Below are 19,167 nucleotides of genomic sequence, written 5' to 3' on the forward strand. Positions count from 1 at the left end.
TAGGATGATAATTTGGGTCTAGAAGAGAGAAACAATAGAAGAGAATTACAAGTTAGATTAGAACAAGTGTTTGTCAAATTTGGCATCTGTTTGGTGAAATTTTGTTGTTACAGACAACCAGAAATCAAGCAAATTGCCGAAGGCTCCAAAGCATTGTAGCCTAGCCTACCTTAGTTTTTCAGATTCATAAATCATTCATAAATTGTATTACGACTGGTTGTTTTAAAGCTACTTTACACCACTATCGTTCAAAGGCACTTCTTAGGCTACATTTGCACAAGCTGAATTATTTGTTTAGTCTATATTGCTTGTTTCATATGAATAACAAGCCCCACAAGAAGTTCACTCCCACAACACTACAAATCAGTTTTCTATGAAAACGTAGTGGAAGGATAACTTTTCTGTAAAGACAGTGATTGGCTACACGCTTTTGTATTAGGCTACATGTACACTTCATTAGTAATTACTTGCATCACAGCCATGATCTGTCATACAACCATTACACTTCCAAATTTGAAATGTCAGGCTAGTACTATGGTAGCTGTCAGTTGTAGGTTTACTGTGAAAAGAGCTCAAGATAGTTTTAACTGCCAGTTTACTTATTTCCACTATTAATTATTTATGCCGTTTTTTTTAGACCTCTTCAAAAAACGTTCTATTTAAACGTTCGAAAACTGAGAACACAGTGATTCACATGGTCATATGTGAAATAATTTTTCATTTTATTGTCTGTCTGTGTGTGTGCATGTATGCAACTTTGAGCTTGGCATGGTCTAATAAAACTACAATCCTGTTGTTGTTATTGTTATGTCTCAGACCATGATGTCCGAATATGTGACAGCACCAATTAATATTGTGTGTGTGTATTAGTCTGCGCACAGAAATCATGCCCTGAAGGTCTCCATCTAAACATATAGTTTGACTGTAAAGTGCCTGCCATTTTGCCCAGGCCCAGATCTCCTTGTTTGACATTTTACTCACCTTTGAGGGGACATGTTATGGTTGAGCTGTTTTCTATGTTTAGCACTTTTTATTGATTTTTTCTTTTATAATCAATACAATTACACATCACAAATATAATGATCATACCCCTACCCACTGGGGGACATGTTATGGTTGAGCTGTTTTCTGACAAACTTCTACTTTTGAGTATACCCTGAAAAGAGTTCTCTGATTCCCAGTCAGCGATTAGTGTTTTGGGGTCTTGACATATGCTCTCTCACCAGTTGAGCCAATTTGTTGGAACACAGAATGCCTGCGTTCTGCTAATGTTTGGCTCAGTTTCGGTGTGGACACAAACTGCGCTTTCAGTCTCTGACTATTGGGTTTGGTGGCATCAATGACAGCGGCAGTACTGATGGGTTTGCTTCATACGAGGGCATTCCAGCAGTGGATTCCATCTCAACGTCTTGTAACAACCCGGCTCGTGAACCGCTACATAAACTGGAGACAGACCACAGAGTTTGGAGACAAGGGCATGACTGTGAGGAGGGAGTGGGCAGGCTCCAAATAAACTATCTAGAGCTACTAACTGTTCTTTTAGCTCTCAAACATTTTCTCCCGGCTCTGCAGGGCCATCATGTTCTGATCAGCACAGACTCAACAGCTGTCTTGTATAAACAGACACAGTCCCCAGATAGCAATTATCTTTGGGCCAGATCTGCACCAAAGCCTTTAGACCCACTGTAGCTCACACACGGCGGTTGGCCAGATAGAGGTGTTAGACATTTCAGCTGCAAACAGTGCAGTATTTTTGCTGGCTTACAAATTTGGCCCAGATTTGTTTTCCACCACTCAATCGAAAGCCCCAGAAGATGTGTTTAAAAGATGGTTCGCTGATTTGGCCCAAATCCATTACACAGATCTGAGCTGATAGTGGCAGCAATAACTGGAATGGAACAGATTTAAAAATTGTGGTGGTACACTGTACAATACTGGCCACTTTTGTCTATGTTAAGGCTGAGATGAAGCTATTGCTTAATAAACTGTAACTGTTAGATATTTTCAACATGGATAAATGACTGATGCCCTCTTTGTCTTCCACTTGTTTCCACGTTGTGGAGATGATTGAATATTAATCGGAACAGTGGAATTCCCCTTCAAGTTCTCCTTCAGTAGAAAGCAGTGTACTTTTACAGTCAGGTTATGCTATAAAATAAAAATAAGTATTTCTATGTTTGGTATTAGCTATCTGGGTCCCTCCTGCTTTTGAAACTTTCTCACCTAGTGCAGTCTGCATCTGTTGTCAGTCAGGGCGACTCATGTCCCACGTTATAGGAATCTGGGGGCAGACCTTCTCTCCAGGGGGGACCTCTTTTTAAGAGAGTGGCGATTTCACATACAGGTGGTGGCACAGATCTGGGGTCAGTTTGGCAAGGCCAACGTTGATCTCTTCGCATCAAAAGAACACTGTTGGCTGTTCTTTTCGGTGAAGGATGCCGGCGCTCCACTCAGAGTTGATGCCCTGGCACACAGATGGCCAAAGTGTCTTCTGCCCGCATTCCCTCTGAAACTCTGGAACTGATTCTACCCACGCTGGAGCATCAAGATGGCCTCTCTTTCATTTTGGTGGCCCCCTGTTGGCCAGCAAAGTCATGGTATGCAGATGTAACCTGTGTTGTATATAGACAAACACATTGAAGCGTCAATTCTAGCACTGGTGTCAGGCGAGTGGCGGTTCTTCTTTTGAACCATTATTCTGTGGACTATCCTTCGTGCACCCAGTGAAACAAAGGTCATTTTGCAGCCTAAAGCGGCTTATGTACCTAAGATTTTGCCTGTGTTTTATGTCTATGCCATTTGACTTATTTGCTTTCTCTACTCCTCCATTTCCCTCTGAGGAGTAGAGGAGGCTAAGTGCACTGTGCCCAGTGCAGCCACTGTGTACACATATTTCTCACACTCAGGAGTTTCGGTCATGTGACCAACTCTGTCCAATTTGTTAATCCAGCTCATGGCAGGGTTGCTGTTTTAACAGCGGCTCTCCCACTGGGTTGTGGGTGGTCCTTGGCTTATAACTGGAAGGGCATGGTGGTATCATAACTGGAAGCAGAATGGCGGTATCCTGGGCATTGTTCAGGGGTGTGCCAGTGGAGGAGGTGTGGCCGTGGCCTCTATACGTCACCAGCCTTTTAAGCGTGAATAAAGGGGTCTTCGGTCAGACACGCAAGGGTGTGACAGTACAGACAGACCAGGCGGCATTGAATTGTGCTGGCTTCTTGGTGGTACAGGCCAAGTTGGCCATTCTAAAATATCATAAGGTGAGAACTTTGACAGCTATGTTTGGGTCTTTGGTGGAGACAAGAATAGTGGTCGGGTATAGGTTTTATCATTAGACAAGTTGACTCGGTTTTGGGAAAAATGGGGTTGTGTGTGGGGTGAAATACTCACCCTTAGTGACTGGTAAGCTTGTATTCAGCTGGTGATGTAGGCGGATTTGTATTTCTTAATGAAAGCTTTTGTTACAAGTCATCAATGGTGCTCACTCATCGATTCCTTGAGATTGTATTCATTAGCCGCTGCAGATTTGCAAATATTGACTTTCTGCTCAAGGATCTGAAGGTAAAATATCGATCATTGCATCAAAGTCTCCAGGTACATTTCTAGCCTAACTGAATCGCTTGGCAGGATTTTAGCCTTAACACCAGGTAAAGGCATCATCCTTAACTTGTTTGACCAGACTGATGCAGGGAAAGAAAATTACTGTGTTGCACAAATGAACACGATGCACAGAATACTTTTTTTAGACGACAGGCTGCTCAGACAGAAGTAGAGAAAATGCATCTGGTTTAATATAGGACATTAGTAATTTAATTGGGATTTTGACAGTTCACAGGCAGACATCTACAAAACACTGTTTTAAAAAGCCCATCATGCCAACCCACACCACATCCCACATGCTCACAACCAAAACACCTTATAGAGGAAAACTGACAGCCATTACCCATCAAACACATCCTCTCAAAAGGGCCTGCACGTTTTTTTTTTTAATTCTCAAAAGCAATTTCCTCTGACAGAAAAAAACAAATGCGTGCTTCTGATAAAGCTGGGCAGCACTTCAGGGGATCCGGACTGACGACCATGGAGAACACACTCAGTCATGAGACACCATGAGGTAAACGGCCAAGGGCAGCTTACACTCGGTGAGATTGCGTGTTTACTGTTTGCTGATGCGCAACAATGCAGAGATTCACTTTGATTTGTATGCGGTGCGCCCGGAGCGTGATTTTATCAGGCAATCAATAACAGATTTGAAGCGATTTTTGCTACGTCACTGAGCCTCGGCTAAACATGATGTTGGTGGCAAAGAGGTGTCTAACAAACAGTACTCAAAGCAGTTACGGTATGTGCGCGTGGGTGTAGGCTATGAGTGCATGTCATATAAATAATTTTGAGGTATGTCTTTCATTTTAACCATTTTCCAAAACACAAGAAAAGCAAACGATGGCTGTTGTACAAAAAAGTTTTTTTGCCGCATCACTTTGAGCCAGACACTACACAGAGAAGCTTTGTACAGGCCAAATATATCAAAAAAAAAAAAAAAGTTGCTGCTTTTTCAAAAAGAAAAAAATAACCAGTACAGTCCTCTCGCGTCCTCTTGAACTCTTCCATGTTCATGTCATCTTCTCAAACACAAACACCAGGTATATGCCTGAAAACCACAAGAGAATAAGCAAGAAAGAATACGTCAAAAATGACAATAGAGACAATGACAATGGACACATTAGAGAAGCCCACTGATAAGCAGCCATGCGGATAGACACATTAGAGAAGCCCACTGATAAGCAGCCATGTGGATGGACACATTAGAGAAGCCCACTGATGAGCAGCCATGTGGATGGGTACATAGCAGCACACCTCCAACCATAGAGGTGTGGTTACTGCAAATAGATCCAGTGCCCAGTCCCCATGCCTGAACTCTTAGCTAATGGACAGAAAATGTCCTGTAATGTCGGACAAACTTTTCTCTTAGGCTAAAACATGATATCTAACAGGCAGCCCAGTCAGCTACGTAACTAATGGATTCTGAATGTGAGAACATGTACGGTGATTTTTTTGTGCTTACTTGTGGCCTCCCATTCAGACTTGCTTAAAGTTCCCTGCGAAGAAAAACAGAAATTGGCATCTCATTTAATCGGAGGATGGGATGGGTGGGTGGATAGACAAATGAATAAATAACTAACTAACAAAATAAATAAATAAACACAAACGCGCAAAACAAATATTATGTGCATAGCATATTGCAATCAAAAATGCATACCTTGTCCTCAACTCATACTCTATTGATCTGTTTGTACTCATGTAAAACCAAGTATGGCCTTCACTGTTACTTAAGTATTTAAATCAGGCTGAACAACTCAGCTGCAGCCTACCAGTGGCATCCTGGCATTCTCTTGTTCAGATCGTGTCTTGGCGTGTTCGTACTCCTCTGCTTTATCAGAAGCCAGCTTATTCCCACCATCAGCTGGGTAATGCTATGACAAAAAAAAAAAGAAGAGAAGTAGTTTAGTCATCGTGAGACCCAGAGTTCGAAACACAAGCAATGAGAGTTCTTCATGCAGGTGTCTGATCTGATTTACTGCCACAGAAATGCACCTAATTAGAACATCCTTGAATGTGGTGTTAATGGGAGGATGCACTCAGACATTTCTCTTTCAAGTATCTGCTGATTGCTAATTAGTTACACCTTTTATGTGGAGGCTATTAGAGAACTTCTTTGCGCGCATGCGTTGTGCAAGGTGACACAGAGACATCATCTGTGGCTTGTGACCCAACACTTCCAGAGGCAAATCAACCATAGAGATAAGGCTACTGAAAGAATGCTTTTAAAGGGATAAAAGAGTGAAGTTGTTTACGGAAGTTGGTGTCCCAGTAAGCACAACCTATTATGGAGAGAATAAGGAATGGAACAACTTCCAAATGCAGATAAGACAAGGGAGAGAGTAAATGAGGCAGAGTGAGTTAGTGAGTAGAGAGAGACTGTGTGTGTGTATGTATGTGTGTGTGTGTGTGTATCTATGTTTAAGTGTGTGAGTGAGTGTCTGAGTGAGTGAGTGAGTGTCTGAATGATTGAGTGAGTGTCTGTGAATGAGTGAGTGTGGGTGTGCGTGTGCAAGTGTGTGTGTGAGTGTGTGTAGAACTAACCTCCAGTGCCTGCATCCTCTGCATCAGGGATTTATTCTGCTCATTCTGAATTTTCTCTTGGAAAAATTCATTGAAGGTCTTCTTGTACACTAGCCTCATGTTGTATTTCTTTGCCATCCTGAAAATAAACAGGGGTGATAAATGTGGAATCACATGTGCTTTGAGGATAGATTGCCTGGAGGTATTTGGCAAGTAACCCAATTTTGACGCTGCCTTTTCCCTGCTTGGGGGTATGAATATCTTGAGCTGAGGAGTACGAATTATCTTTTTAGGTGAGTGCTCCCTCTGCTGGTAAACATGGCACTGTGTGTGTGTGTGTATTTTTCTCAAAGAGGGGAAGTTTGCTGATATTTAAAAATAAAGACAACCATGTCAATACTCACTCTACGAACATCGGGAAATAAACAAGGAATTCTGGGACATCAACCACCCCCTCCAGGTTGAAGTCATACTTGCAGCCAAAGAGAGGGTAGTCATCCTTCTTCTGGAATGTGACTCTGTACACCTCGTTCCCAAACGAGTTGGTCTCGGAGGCTTCTAAACGCCTTCTGAATCAAACAAAACAGACAAATAAACTAAATATGACATCACTTAATTCATAATGTATGGTCATATCTACTGTGCCATCATCTGAACATGTTATTCACCATGCCAAGCACTTGAACCACATAAGAAACTGCCACTACATAGGTTCAATTAAAAGAAAAACAACAAATGCTTTTATTACTGCACTTTCCTGTGAATATGATGTGAGTGCCTATAAATAAGTATTGTACTTGAGGATGGATATGTGCATGTATTTAAGTCAGCTTATTAAAGGTACAGTATGTAGGATTTATTGGCATCTAGTGGTGAGGCTGTATATTGCGACCACCTTTCCAAGCGTGTATGGGAAACTACGGTGGCTGTCAAGTGCCATAAAAAAATGTGAAAGGCCCTCTCTAGTGTCAGTGTTTTTCTTTGTCTGTTCTGGGCTACTGTAGAAACAGGACAGCGCAAAATGGCAGACACAGTGGATGAGAACACACTCCCTATGTAGATATGAAGGGATCATTACAGGTGATTATACACCAAGGAAAACATAATTCTGAATACTATATTCTATGTCTGCAAATAGGTCACCGTAAATCCTACATACTGTATCTTTAAGTCAAATGTGTTTTGTGAAAATATGTGTTTACATAGTATGACTGTGTGCGTGTGTGCGTGTGTGCGTGCGTGTGTGCGAGTCCTTACACCAGCTCATAGGCGTCGGGTGTGGTGCCGATGAAGAAGCCACCGGGTCGGAGTCTCTCACAGGCGTTGCGCAGCATGGTGTCGGCCTGCTGCCGCGTCTCGAATGAATAGTGGTACACAAACTGACAACTACACACATCAAACTGAACACTCGGGTCTGGCAGCTTCTCTGACAGCAGCTCCTAAACAAAGACATCAGACATCTGTTAGCATAAACATTTCCACCAAGGTGAGTGTAGATGAGAGTGTGAGTGAGTGTATGTGTTCTCTCGGTTTTAATGTTTACATGTTCATTCCTAAGTAGTCCATGTAGTGAGCGGAGACATATAATCATCAAATAAAAAAGTACACATATACACTCAGTAGGTGGAATAAAGTGGTTTCAACCCACGGGTGTTAATCAGGCACTGTGATTGTGTGGGCGTGTACACACATGTGCAAAAGAGTGCGTGTACGTGCACATTTTCTGTTATAAATATGTCTGTTTGACAGCCTGTGTGTGTGTGTGTGTTCACCTTGGTGCAGTCGGCTGTGACAAACTCGGCAGAGAAGATACGCTCGTTGGAGTGACACTTCCTCTTCATGTCGGCGTAACGCTGCTGACACTGTTCCACCGATATGGCTGCTATGTCTAACACACACACACACACATACACACACACTTATGGTACCTTCTGAACAAGCAAAGTCGTGAAACAGAGAAATGAAAAGCTATTTGAGCTGAATAATGAAGGACACGTTTGTGACAAAAGAAGGTTTAGAAAAAATTTACCTAAAAAGATGTATGACCTTCTGCACTATTCAATCCATTTATATACCTTTTTTAAACCTTTTAAACAGGTTGTCTAGACATAGGTATGCCATTTTATTTGTCGATACCTTGCACTGATATTACTCAGGTCTATCCTATTGTGCATTTGAATGTGGTCTTCACATCTTGTAATAAAATAAACTTGGGCCTTGATAAAGTGAGGACTTCAAACTCTACAGAGCTCCAACTCCTTTTGTACTGGGGTACAAGAAGGTTACATATCTAAACAAGCAATGTAGGTGCTTTGAGAAAGGAGTCACAAATGTAAATGCCATGCCTAGATCGGATAATGCTCTGATCATTATATGACCTTCAGTGATCAAACGTCAAAGATCACTGTCAATCTCATATTCTGAACAGCTTCACCTATCTGCAACTATCCATCACTAACAAGAGTGTCACAGTCACATGTGTTTTTTCCCATGGGAATACCAATGACCACTATCTCAATGACACCAAGCAAAGGAATACAGCATAATGATTTACTTCTGACAAGTGTCCAACAAAAATCAACTCCACTCTGGAGATACTGTAGAACTACAGATATAGGATGTGAATGTGAGCCTAGAAATGTTCATTACTGTTCCCTAGTCAAGAATGAGTTACTTTTTCAATAGCAATCACATTCAGTCTATATTAACAAGAAAATGACCCGTCAATTATTATGTCTGCTTGTTCTTATGCAATTTTTTTATTTCGACTGGGCAACAGGTCAACATGATTGTATCTAACCATGGTTTGTAAGTCCCTATGTGTCATTTGAAAAAATAAAAATCCCAGACATGAGCACTGAGAAAGCCTGACTCAGCATTGTATCAGAAGAGGACCAGCAGAGCACAGATGGGTGAATGAGAGATTTCTTCCAACATGCCCACACAACGAACACATGCAGAGTGGCGGTGACCCACCACCTGGAAAATTTGGCCCATTCAAATTCACCCCACTACAGTATATGTTTAAGAGTCACTGGCAAACAACTTCATTTACAGACTTACTTTAAGACACAGCGCGAGAGAGAGAGAGAGAGAGAGAGAGAGAGAGAGAGAGAGAGAGAGATGGAAATAGAACTAGAGCGAGTGAGAGAAACTAGTCCATAACTGGCTGCTGTACCTGCACAGACGAGTTTGTTGATGTGACCCTTCCTCCACTTCAGCAGGTCTCCTCCTTTACCACAGCCCAGGTCTAGCACAGACACCTCTCTCTCACGCTGACGCACCTTATCCAGGATCTCACCTGATTGAGAGGAAGGGGGGATAAATAATATTTAACTGATGTAGGATCAGTCAGAGCATATGCTTAAGACTGAGAGATACTTTAGAAAGATGGGTGCAGAACAGCAGTTGACCAAACTCAATTAGACATAATTGCCCAAATATAGAATCAAAGCCATGAGCTTTTCAAGCAATACCAGTGGTCACACACACACACTCATTACTTGACTTCAAGCACTTCAGGTTTGAAAGTGTAGAGGCTGCTCATATAAACACAACTATTGCACTGCCATATTTAAGTATACTGTGTTTGTGAAGGTAGGCATGATATAGTGCTGACCATCCACTAAGCTTACATTGGCTTTAACATCTTAAGACATAATAGTTAGAATTGACACAAACTGTTCATCTCACCTATGAGGACACTCTTTAGCCAGTTGTTGAAGTTTCGCATGTGGACAATTCTGCTCCTGTTGCGCTCGGCTAAACCGCACTCCTGCAGGGAGTTGTAGTGAGAGGCCACCTTCTTGCTGTGATGACCCTCGTCTGTGACCTTCAGAGCGGAGGAAAACAGTAATCAAATGAAAAGGGGGGGACATGTAAATGAATAATAGTACTGAATACATATTTTGACTGTGCAGTACTTCAACTAACATAGCATACAAGGAATCCAGTTCTTACCAGTTTCTTAGCGGGGGATACTTCATCATCCTCTTCCTCATGAGGTCGCTTTCTTTTGCCCAAGGGTGACTGTTCAGTGCTGGGGTCACCCTGTGGTTCATCTTTGCGTATGCATGATCCATTGCCACTGTCTTTTGCTTCTGGTGACTTAGAAACTCCCTCAACTGCACACTGAGCAGCTTCTAAGAGCTGTTCCATTTCTGCTTTTTTAACTGATGTAGACTTATTAGTCTTGGTTTATTGTTGGGGTTAAGAGAAGCCTTCCTTTTAAGATTCTCGCTGAGAGTTTGCTGAAAAGAGAATTAAATCACAATCAACCAAACTGAAGTTACTTTAAGAGTAGAGTTGAAATATTTAGTCATCTTATGCAGTTACTGTTGTACAACCTATAAATGCATGGAGCTTTAAAACAATGTAATCATCCAGCACTAAAATGCACCTAGTCTTTGCCTTACAGATATCTGACTGCATGTTTACATATGCCAGGTGCCACAAATGTAAACAAATGCATAACACATCTAGAACAAAAGAATCGAGATGGAATAACTCAAAAGGGATATTAGGGAATATCAGGACACTTTTGCTTTGGAATTGTATAATTCTTGTACTTCTAAAATAACTTTTTTTAAGTTTCCTTTTGTTCGGTGAAACCTTCCACTCTGAACTTTTGGCACAACTACGCGCACTTATAATAGGTAGTAACCCAATAGCACTTAAACCGCGCAAACTAATGAGCGCGACTGACAAATGTTGGGTCCCTGAAATACATCGCTAGCAAGCCTCTTATCTTATCTGCTGCTACAGCTTGCAACTAATCACTTTGATCTAACGCATTAGTGTAACTAGACACAATGTACCCAGGGCAGCAAGCTACATGTCACGTTAGTTGCAGCCAACCTACGGGAATTATGCTTAGTACATCCGTGGCAAGCACACGTTCATGCACACAATTGCAGAGGATGTAGTCAGAGATGCTGATAGTTAAACATTACACACAATCAGTGTTAGCACAGCACGGCACGGAAGGGCATACATGGTCTACAAAAACATTAATCTCACATACCGGGTTCGTAGCTAACAATCACTTGAGTTTTCCGCCATTACGCACCCGACGATAGATAGAGGAGTTCAGTCATGTGAAGTACTTGGTGGTCTTTTCTAAGACACTGGATGGAAGGCATGCTCCCTCTATTGGCTTGGATGTTCAAACAGGCAATACAAGCAAACACAGATTATACATTGAGTTCACCAGATCAGGTAAATTAGTTCAACTACGTGCAATATATAAACTGAAATGCAGGTGCTTTTTTTGTGACCTATTTGTTTGTGTTATAGATTTTACGTTCTACAAGCCAACGAGCAGGGCAAAACTTTTAGATAGGCGGAACCTCTGAGCAGGGGGTAAAACATGTCGTGGACACCCGGAACGTTTCCGTTATGTAAATTCAGTTGGGAAATGTAGTTCTACACCACAGGATACTATGGCGAACAACTGAAACCATGACGAAAAAACACTACATCTCCATATCTGCACTGCGTGTCATGGGTCCATGTGTTATATGTGCGCGTCCTACGTGCAATTCTCCTAGTGAATGACAGAAGGACATGGCCTGTTAGTTGTTTTTTGTTTTGTTGCTGCAATGGAATGACCACTCCAACATCATCTCATGCACGTATGTTGTTTAAATATACATTTGTATTTATGTTCGTAGTCAGCTGATGACTAAAGTACTGGTGGTCCGGTAGCTATTGCTAGTCAGTAACAGCAGCGTTAGTCAGCTAAATGACAGATCTAAGTTTGAGGCCAGACAGCGTTGTTCGTCGCTTGTCTGTCGTCAGTATATTGGCCAGGGTCAGGATAGCTTTGTTTATTTGGCTGAATGTTCTTTTTCTGGCTAGACATGGTCAGCCTTGACCGTTAGAGTTGCTTGTTTATTTGCTGCAAGTTAGAATTATGTTAGCAGTTGGTGTGGATACCTTATCAGGCTAATTTAGGTAAGGGAAGTTATTCAAGTCAAACCAGGCAATCTTTCCTCGAATATATGGCTGTACGTTATATCTGAATGTTTACATTTAGTTTCCCTAATTGTTTATGTTGTGCAGGATAAAGCCCTCGCGTGTAGGATGTCATCTTTCCAGTTTCTGGAACGTCTTTGAGTCATAATTTCATAAAGGTATGGATACTCAAATACATTGACTGTGATTATCTATTTGTATTGTTTGTATAGACCATCGCTTGAAAAGTACTTCTAAGAGAGCTTCTTTTGTCCTTTTGATTTTGACAAAAAAAAGACTGCAAAATAACCTTTGGCAGTTGTGGCCTTTTTTCACCACTCCATGACTTTGCTGACCCAGTTTCCTTGCCAAAAATCTTACTTAAGTTACTCTGTGTGAAATATATCTGCACCCTTACCACATGTGGACTGTAAATGGCCAACACTTGTTTCTTGCCAGGGCAGAGACTCGACGCGGCAGCAGAGGAGGATGCAGAGGTACTTGTGCGCTAGAGCTATGAGGCAGGCTGATGCCTTGCACCACCTGCTCCTGGGACCCCCCTCCCGAACCAGCAGGACCCTGACCAGACCCTGGGACCCACCCAGGCTGAACTCCAGCCCTCGCTATTTAAACACATCAGCGGCGATGTGGACTTCAGCCCCGCAGAAAGCTAGCCCAGGCGGGGCTGAGCAGCCCGGGAAGCCTTCTGAACAGGAGGAGCATGAAATAGACCCTCTGCAGGACAAGTCCATTGGCTTGGTGCAGAGATTTAAGAGGACCTTCAAGCAATACGGCAAGGTGATGATACCTCTGCACCTCCTGACATCCTCAATGTGGTTTGGGACATTCTACTACGCTGCCATGAAGTAAGTAGGAGCCTGTGTACCTCATAAAAGTTAAGCAGTCTAGGCGGTTTATTGCTAATCTCAGAGGTGACAAGAGTTGTTTTGGAGAAAGCTTGATTTGTCTTTCACTGCAATGTGTAGGCAGCGCTCTCTGGCCCCTTAGCTTAATGATACCGTACCTCCTGAGGCCCTAAGTAGCAAATTGGCTTTTCTTTTTTGACTGCTCACCTCTTCCTTGAGTGCCTAGTGACATGCAGTAACTGGCACAGTGTGTAAAGTTTACTCCTTAATCGTGTCAGGGCTTATCTGGGGCAGACAGGCTTGAAAAACACAACTGTCTGGGAAGATGCTAAAGGAACTTATTGCTGTGAGTGTGGTCACATCGGCAACACAATTAGAGTGGAGCACAGATAATAAAGTGACAGGAGGAACTAATTATTCCTGAGAATGCACACTTTTGTCAAAGCCTTTCCTCCCAACCGCTTAGGTTTATTAATATGGGGCTTAACTGGTGCCACCCAAAGATATTGAAAGGAGAGCAATTTGGTGTAATAACTCCAATTTCACTGTAATACATTATTACATATCACAGTCAGTTTAAATATGTTATGAATGGGATTGCAGAGGTTCGTAAATTCCATGCAAATAAAAAGAAAAAAACCTTAGATAGAGATATGTTAGATTATATGAAGTCTTAATGAAGCTCTGTCTCAAACTGCGCACTTGTGCACTTTGAACACTGACTTTCAGTGTTTAGGGCGTTCACACTGACAGAACCAGCAGAATTCAGGGCACTGAAAGTACCCGGATGGCGCACTGCAAATAGTAAAAAAATGCAGTGAAAACGATGGACACTACTCGCCCTAAACGGGCGCCATCTTGGCTACGTAGCGGAAGAAGAGGAGCCCTTCGGCAGCTTTTCAGTTTGGAAAGTTGGCTGACTGACGCCTCGCAAATCACTTCAACCATTATTGCTGGTTACAATAACTGTGTTATTTGATAGAACAATGTCTATTTCGCGAGAAAACGGCAAAAGATGTACATTTACATACAGAACACGGCCGTCAGCGGAGTTTGGTCCGCCATCTTTGTTTAAAATTTCCTGTTGGCCTGGAGGAAGCTGGCGCATAGATTTATGGGTAAAAGGCTCGCACATTTGCGTCAGTCAGTGTTCCATTTGAGACAACACTAATCAGCGACAGAACGCACTACAGATGTAAGTGCACTGTATTGCAGTGCACTGTATTGCAGTGTACTTCGTAAAGTGCGCGGTTTGAGACATAGCTTTAGAGTGTTCGATTCCATTTACACTTCCTCTTCACTTAAGATCCTTGAGGAGATGCTTTAATGCAAAGCTGTATATTGTTCAGTGGCAGCAACTGTTTTATCAGTGCTTGAGTATTGCATTGTTAGTGACTTCCTGTACCTGATGAGAAAAAGTGATAGAGAAATTTTTACATATTTTACAGCTTTAATATGTATGACTGTCTATGCTAGGATGGTGAAGTTGTTTATGTAATCCTAAAAGTGTGTAGGAACAAAGCCTCTCTCAAGAAGACAGGAACAGAGAAATGATAATATCCTTATTATGCATCAACAGGGGAGTGAATGTAGTGCCATTTCTGGAGTATATTGGATTTCCCGAAAGGCTTATTAAACTTCTAGAAAATTCTCAAAGTGGCTACGCTCTAACTGCATACGCGTTGTACAAGGTAAGGCTAAAATTGCATTTTTGAACATCTAGTCTGAGGTTTATTAACAAACCATAATAGGTCTGGCTCAGATGGCCACAGCAATGTAAAAAAAACAAACAGCCGTAAACAAATTTCAAACCAAATGTTCAGGAGTTAATCCAAGACAAATGTGAACTCAAAATTATTTTTAGCGTTGGTGTCTGAGAGAAATGTGCGGGGTTCTATTTTTGGGATGGAGCAGAAAAGGGCTTACATTCTGTGTTGATCTTTTGAATGTTCCCTTGGTCTGGTGCAGATTGCCACTCCAGCGAGATACACTGTGACCTTGGGTGGAACGTCACTCTCTGTGAAGTATCTGCGGCAGTATGGCTACCTCTCCACCCCTCCGCCAGTCAAAGAATACCTCCAGGAGAAGATGGAGGAAACAAAAGAGAGGTTATCTGAGAAAATGGAGGAGACCAAGGATCGCTTCTCCGAGAAAATGGAGGAGACCAAGGATCGCTTGTCCGAAAGGATGGAAGAAACCAAGGGGAAGTTCTCCGAGAGACTGCAAGAGACCAAAGACAAAGTGTCTTTTCGTAAGAAAATCGACTAGGTGTCCGTTTTTGTTTTGCTGGCCTGTGGAAGGCCATGCTAAAAATAACAGAAGGCTATGGAACTTGGCACTAAAGACTGAATCAGATGCCTCGAAGTAAACAATAGTCACACACCACACAGGCTCACAAACACACACAGATTTGTCCACTGCAAAGTCGCTGCTCCCTCGAGAGGTTTTGGAAAGAATTTTGAACTCTGTTATGAGGAATTGCAACATGTGCTTTCAAAAAGTCATGTTGATAAGATTCCCCCTCTCCATCTCTTGAATCCTGCATCTCGTTCTTTGGAAATGCTTTCATGGTCACCATTTAGCTATAGTGTTTAGACACAGGTCTGTCAGGGTCCTGACACGATACATTTCAGAGTTTTCCTGCCCTTGAGCAGGCACAAGTGCTATTGTCCTCAGATATTTTTGGAAATGCAAAGAATTATTTTTGTTTGTGAACGAGTTAAGAGAGTGACTAATGTATGGAACCAGATGATGAGTTTTGTTGTGTGCTGTGACAGTCTGAACATTTAGAAACCCATTGAGTCCCATTTGGGTCAAGTTAGTGCAAACGGCCCTACAGTCAAAATATCCCACTCATACAAAAATCATATAAATCAGAATTAAACTTAAATTTTACAGAATTAGTTTAAGTAAATGATGTGCAGTAGTCCCAAGATTGCTTATCTCTTAAATGTTATAAAAGAGGAGTGGTAACTCCATTTACTACAGAAGTTCTATCAGATCATTAATTTAACAAGTAAATGTATATTTAATGACATAATTGTTTTTTTCTTTATTGCAAGTTATTCTCTGCAGGCTTCGAACTATGGACAACCCAACGTTTTCTTTCGTTGTAGCCTAATTTGTATTCTGTTTTTCCCTTAATGCCATTTAAAGGCTCATGATCACAAGTGTTAATTTAGTTGTGGCAAAATGGTGTTACACTGAGGTTGTTAGGGCAAACCAGCCTTGAATTTCTTATCTAGCCTTTGATTTCTCAGCCTTCTGTGTTTGTTTGTCATTTTGTCTCCACCTCCTGACAAATAAATCGATTATTTATTTCAGTCAGTTTAAATCAGTCTTACCATTTTTGTGATCCATACCCCCCCCCCCCCCCCCCCCCCCCCCCCCCCCCCCCCCCCAGCGGGTTTGCCTATGAGAGACTGGGCCATTGCTTAGATTTGGCAGCTGATCTAGCCTTGGCCCAAAGGTGTTCCATCCAGCTGACACGTTGCCATTGAGGGATCTGTTCAGGTGAATGTGGTCTGTCCTGACTAAATAAAGATCAGCAATGAACAAAAGCTTCTTCTGTTTCCTTCTTGACGCGCGACAGCTGACACACACAAGGCCGGGTGAGATTGTGAAAAGAGGGGCCTTTTCAGGACACAGGTTTCACTCAGGAACCCAGACAACACACTTAGCGGCCACAGAAACTGCTTGGGCGACGATTCAATCGATAGCGAGAGTTTTATCATTGCTTGGGGGTCCTTTCTAAAGCCCTCATTCATTTGAGTCCAAGGAGCAACGACTGGAGCGATAAATGGCAAAGTCGAGCCACAAATGAACACCTGTTGTGAGCCATGAGAGGGTTTGGGAAAGCTCTCTTGGGCCTGAAGACAACAGCCCCGTAACCTTTGAGTTTCACAAGGTCCTGGAGATGCAGTACTGAGGTTCTGAATTAATCTTATGTAGTCACATCAAATGTAATCTTGGTAATTGCACATCATTATAGATGGGTCTGGATAATATTTGATTCAAACTGATGACCACTTTAAACGGCCTGGCTGTAGTTAAATGTGCAGGATTTATATAGATATAAATGTGCTTGTAGACACACCAGTGATGTAGTTCTGAGGTATAAGGAAGGATTCCCAAAACTACTGTGGCTGTTGTTCCTCTAGCTCAGACCTTTATGTGCACTTATCAGGTACACAAATGCATAAAAGACATGAACAAAGATAGAAGTGTATGGAGTATGCTGGAAATGCTTAACTACCTCTATATTGTTTACAAATAATATTGCCTACCTGATGTTAAGGCTGCATTTTTTTCAAAGGAGGACAAAATCTACAGACCAAAACATTTACAGTATTGTCATCATACTGTAGACTAGTGAACATGTCAGACTGGTATTTTAGTTGACTGGTATTTTACAAGTTTGAATGGTCTGTTACGGGCCAAGACCTCCACAAATGCCACTTAGGACCAGGAATAGCATGCCTGCCAGAAGGTCAAGATATACTGTATATTTCTTTGGACTGCCACTGCAAGTTACAGTAGGCTGCAGTAATCATATTCTCCTTCATGCTAGCGCTGAGACACAGCGGTTACAGTCACAGATCTCTACAAACTGTCTAAGGAACATAGCTCAATCACAGCTGCAAGTATTCTATCTCTTTTGGAGGGTAGTATTTAGGGTTCTCTGAAAGATCACTGTATGTAATTATATGTGTTTAAATATTTCACTGAGAGTTTTGTGTCTTCCAAGAATCCTTTCCTTTCACACCTGACTCAGTATGCCACCCAGCTCTTTCTACAGACCATGGCTATCTACCGCCACTGCAATGCTCTCCTAGTGGGTCTCCTAGCACGCACAGTCCTAACAAATGGTCCAGAACGTGGTGTGTCTGGTTTTTTCAATCAACACTTAAGGGGCATATGTCACTATGCTGCACATTGACCTCCACTGGCTGCCCATGGCCGCCTAAATCAAATTCAAGTCGCTAATGCTTTCCTACAGTGACTTTGGGGTCTGCACCCATCTACTTGAACTGAACTTCAATACAGTATGAACCTGAAAAAAAAACTTTGCCAGCGACACAAAAAACATTGTTTTGATGTAGAAAGTATTGCAGAGCAGAAGTATAAGTTCCTAATGCTGGTCTATTTAAGGCATATGAATTGGTGCTGAAGCCAATAGGCCCACATCCTTCTGAATAAAAATGAGACACTTGGATCATATAAACATACCACAAAAAGTAAGGAAATTTGTGTTTGGTAGAATATTTCTTTGTTGTAACAATGCCTCTTGGCAATAAATCTTATACCGTTGGAAAGCCTGTGTATTTCCCTTTTAAATGGTATTTTGGGGATGAGCAGCAGAGCTGAGTATGTGGGTTGCGCCCATGAAAAATTTGCCAAAATTGCTAAATGCTAATTGCTAAATAGTTTATTCTTATGTTGGTATTCACTCTTGTTTTGAGTTGTTTGGTGGATTGGATGATTGAACTCTCGATCAGTAACAAGGAACAAACAAGACATATTGGCAATTTTACACTTTATTCATTTAATACAGCCTCAGGAGCGGGTGGAAGATCCATACGCAGCCACAACAGCCTGGCACCACCTCATCATGCTGGTCACCAACCTGGTCACACATTGCTGTGGGATGGCATTCCATTCCTCAACCAAGAGTCGTTGCAGATCAGCCACCGTGGTTGTGTTGGTCACTAACACGTACAGCACGCCCAAGCTGATACCAAAAGTGTTCAATTGGGTTGAGGTCTGGACTCATGGCAGGCCATTCCATTCTCTCCCTGATGGTGTATTAAATGAATAAAGTGTAAAATTGCCAATATTTCTTGTTTGTTCCCTGTTACTGATCGAGAGTTCAATCATCCAATCCAACAAACAACTCAAAGTATGAGTGAATACCAACAGGAGAATAGGAGAATTTGGCACATTTTTCATGGGCGCAACCCACATACTCAGCTGTGCTGCTCATCCCACAAATACATGTTCCTTACAAATGTTGCACTATTTAAAAGGGAAATAAACAGGCTTTCCAACGGTATAAGATTTATTGCCGTGAAGGATTGTTACAACAAAGAAATAATCTACCAAACACAAATTTCCTTGCTTTTTGTGCTATGTTTATGTTCATTTATACTGGGATACTGAAGACTTTACTTTTACCACATTACTTTTTCAAGTGGTTAGTTTTGCCTCAATCATTTCCTTTAGT

General features: G+C 41.9%; 2 protein-coding genes across 5 annotated transcripts; one reads left to right on the forward strand and one right to left on the reverse strand.

The window, feature by feature from the left end:
* Positions 1-3,787: 3,787 nt before the first annotated feature.
* rnmt (RNA (guanine-7-) methyltransferase) lies at positions 3,788-11,324 on the reverse strand. The gene is made up of 11 exons (XM_012818231.3): positions 11,147-11,324; positions 10,084-10,373; positions 9,817-9,955; positions 9,302-9,424; positions 7,896-8,011; positions 7,381-7,562; positions 6,528-6,692; positions 6,145-6,262; positions 5,373-5,474; positions 5,066-5,099; positions 3,788-4,651 (listed from the first exon to the last, which is right to left on the reverse strand). Exons 2-11 carry the CDS (start codon positions 10,279-10,281, stop codon positions 4,614-4,616), a joined length of 1,215 nt encoding a protein of 404 aa, XP_012673685.2. The 5' UTR covers positions 10,282-10,373; positions 11,147-11,324; the 3' UTR covers positions 3,788-4,613.
* Positions 11,325-11,627: 303 nt separating this feature from the next.
* On the forward strand, positions 11,628-16,267 carry fam210aa (family with sequence similarity 210 member Aa). 4 transcript variants are annotated; one of them, XM_012818331.3, is made up of 5 exons: positions 11,628-11,756; positions 12,187-12,257; positions 12,538-12,944; positions 14,524-14,635; positions 14,913-16,267. In XM_012818331.3, the coding sequence occupies exons 3-5, from the start codon at positions 12,568-12,570 to the stop codon at positions 15,210-15,212; spliced, it is 789 nt and encodes a 262-aa protein (XP_012673785.2). In that variant the 5' UTR covers positions 11,628-11,756; positions 12,187-12,257; positions 12,538-12,567; the 3' UTR covers positions 15,213-16,267. The 4 variants fall into 4 exon arrangements, with proteins under 4 accessions (XP_012673785.2, XP_012673786.2, XP_031441843.1 ...); XM_012818332.3 differs by having other exon boundaries at positions 11,631-11,756; positions 12,543-12,944; XM_031585983.2 differs by lacking the exon at positions 11,628-11,756 and adding an exon at positions 11,801-12,078 and having other exon boundaries at positions 12,543-12,944.
* The last annotated feature ends 2,900 nt before the right edge of the window (positions 16,268-19,167 follow it).

Source organism: Clupea harengus, chromosome 19 (assembly GCF_900700415.2).
Source record: "Clupea harengus chromosome 19, Ch_v2.0.2, whole genome shotgun sequence".
NCBI classification, from domain to species: Eukaryota; Metazoa; Chordata; class Actinopteri; order Clupeiformes; family Clupeidae; genus Clupea; species Clupea harengus.

Excerpts from the sequence above, each read along its gene's own strand:
- fam210aa (XM_012818331.3), top strand. The coding sequence starts at position 12,568 with ATGCAGAGGTACTTGTGCGCTAGAGCTATGAGGCAGGCTGATGCCTTG. Across the intron at positions 12,945-14,523 it reads TTCTACTACGCTGCCATGAA|GGGAGTGAATGTAGTGCCAT; the intron begins GTAAGTAGGAGC and ends ATGCATCAACAG. Across the intron at positions 14,636-14,912 it reads CTGCATACGCGTTGTACAAG|ATTGCCACTCCAGCGAGATA; the intron begins GTAAGGCTAAAA and ends GGTCTGGTGCAG.
- rnmt (XM_012818231.3), bottom strand. The coding sequence starts at position 10,281 with ATGGAACAGCTCTTAGAAGCTGCTCAGTGTGCAGTTGAGGGAGTTTCT. Across the intron at positions 6,693-7,380 it reads CCCGACGCCTATGAGCTGGT|AAGGCGTTTAGAAGCCTCCG; the intron begins GTAAGGACTCGC and ends TGTTTGATTCAG. Across the intron at positions 6,263-6,527 it reads TATTTCCCGATGTTCGTAGA|GATGGCAAAGAAATACAACA; the intron begins GTGAGTATTGAC and ends GTTTATTTTCAG.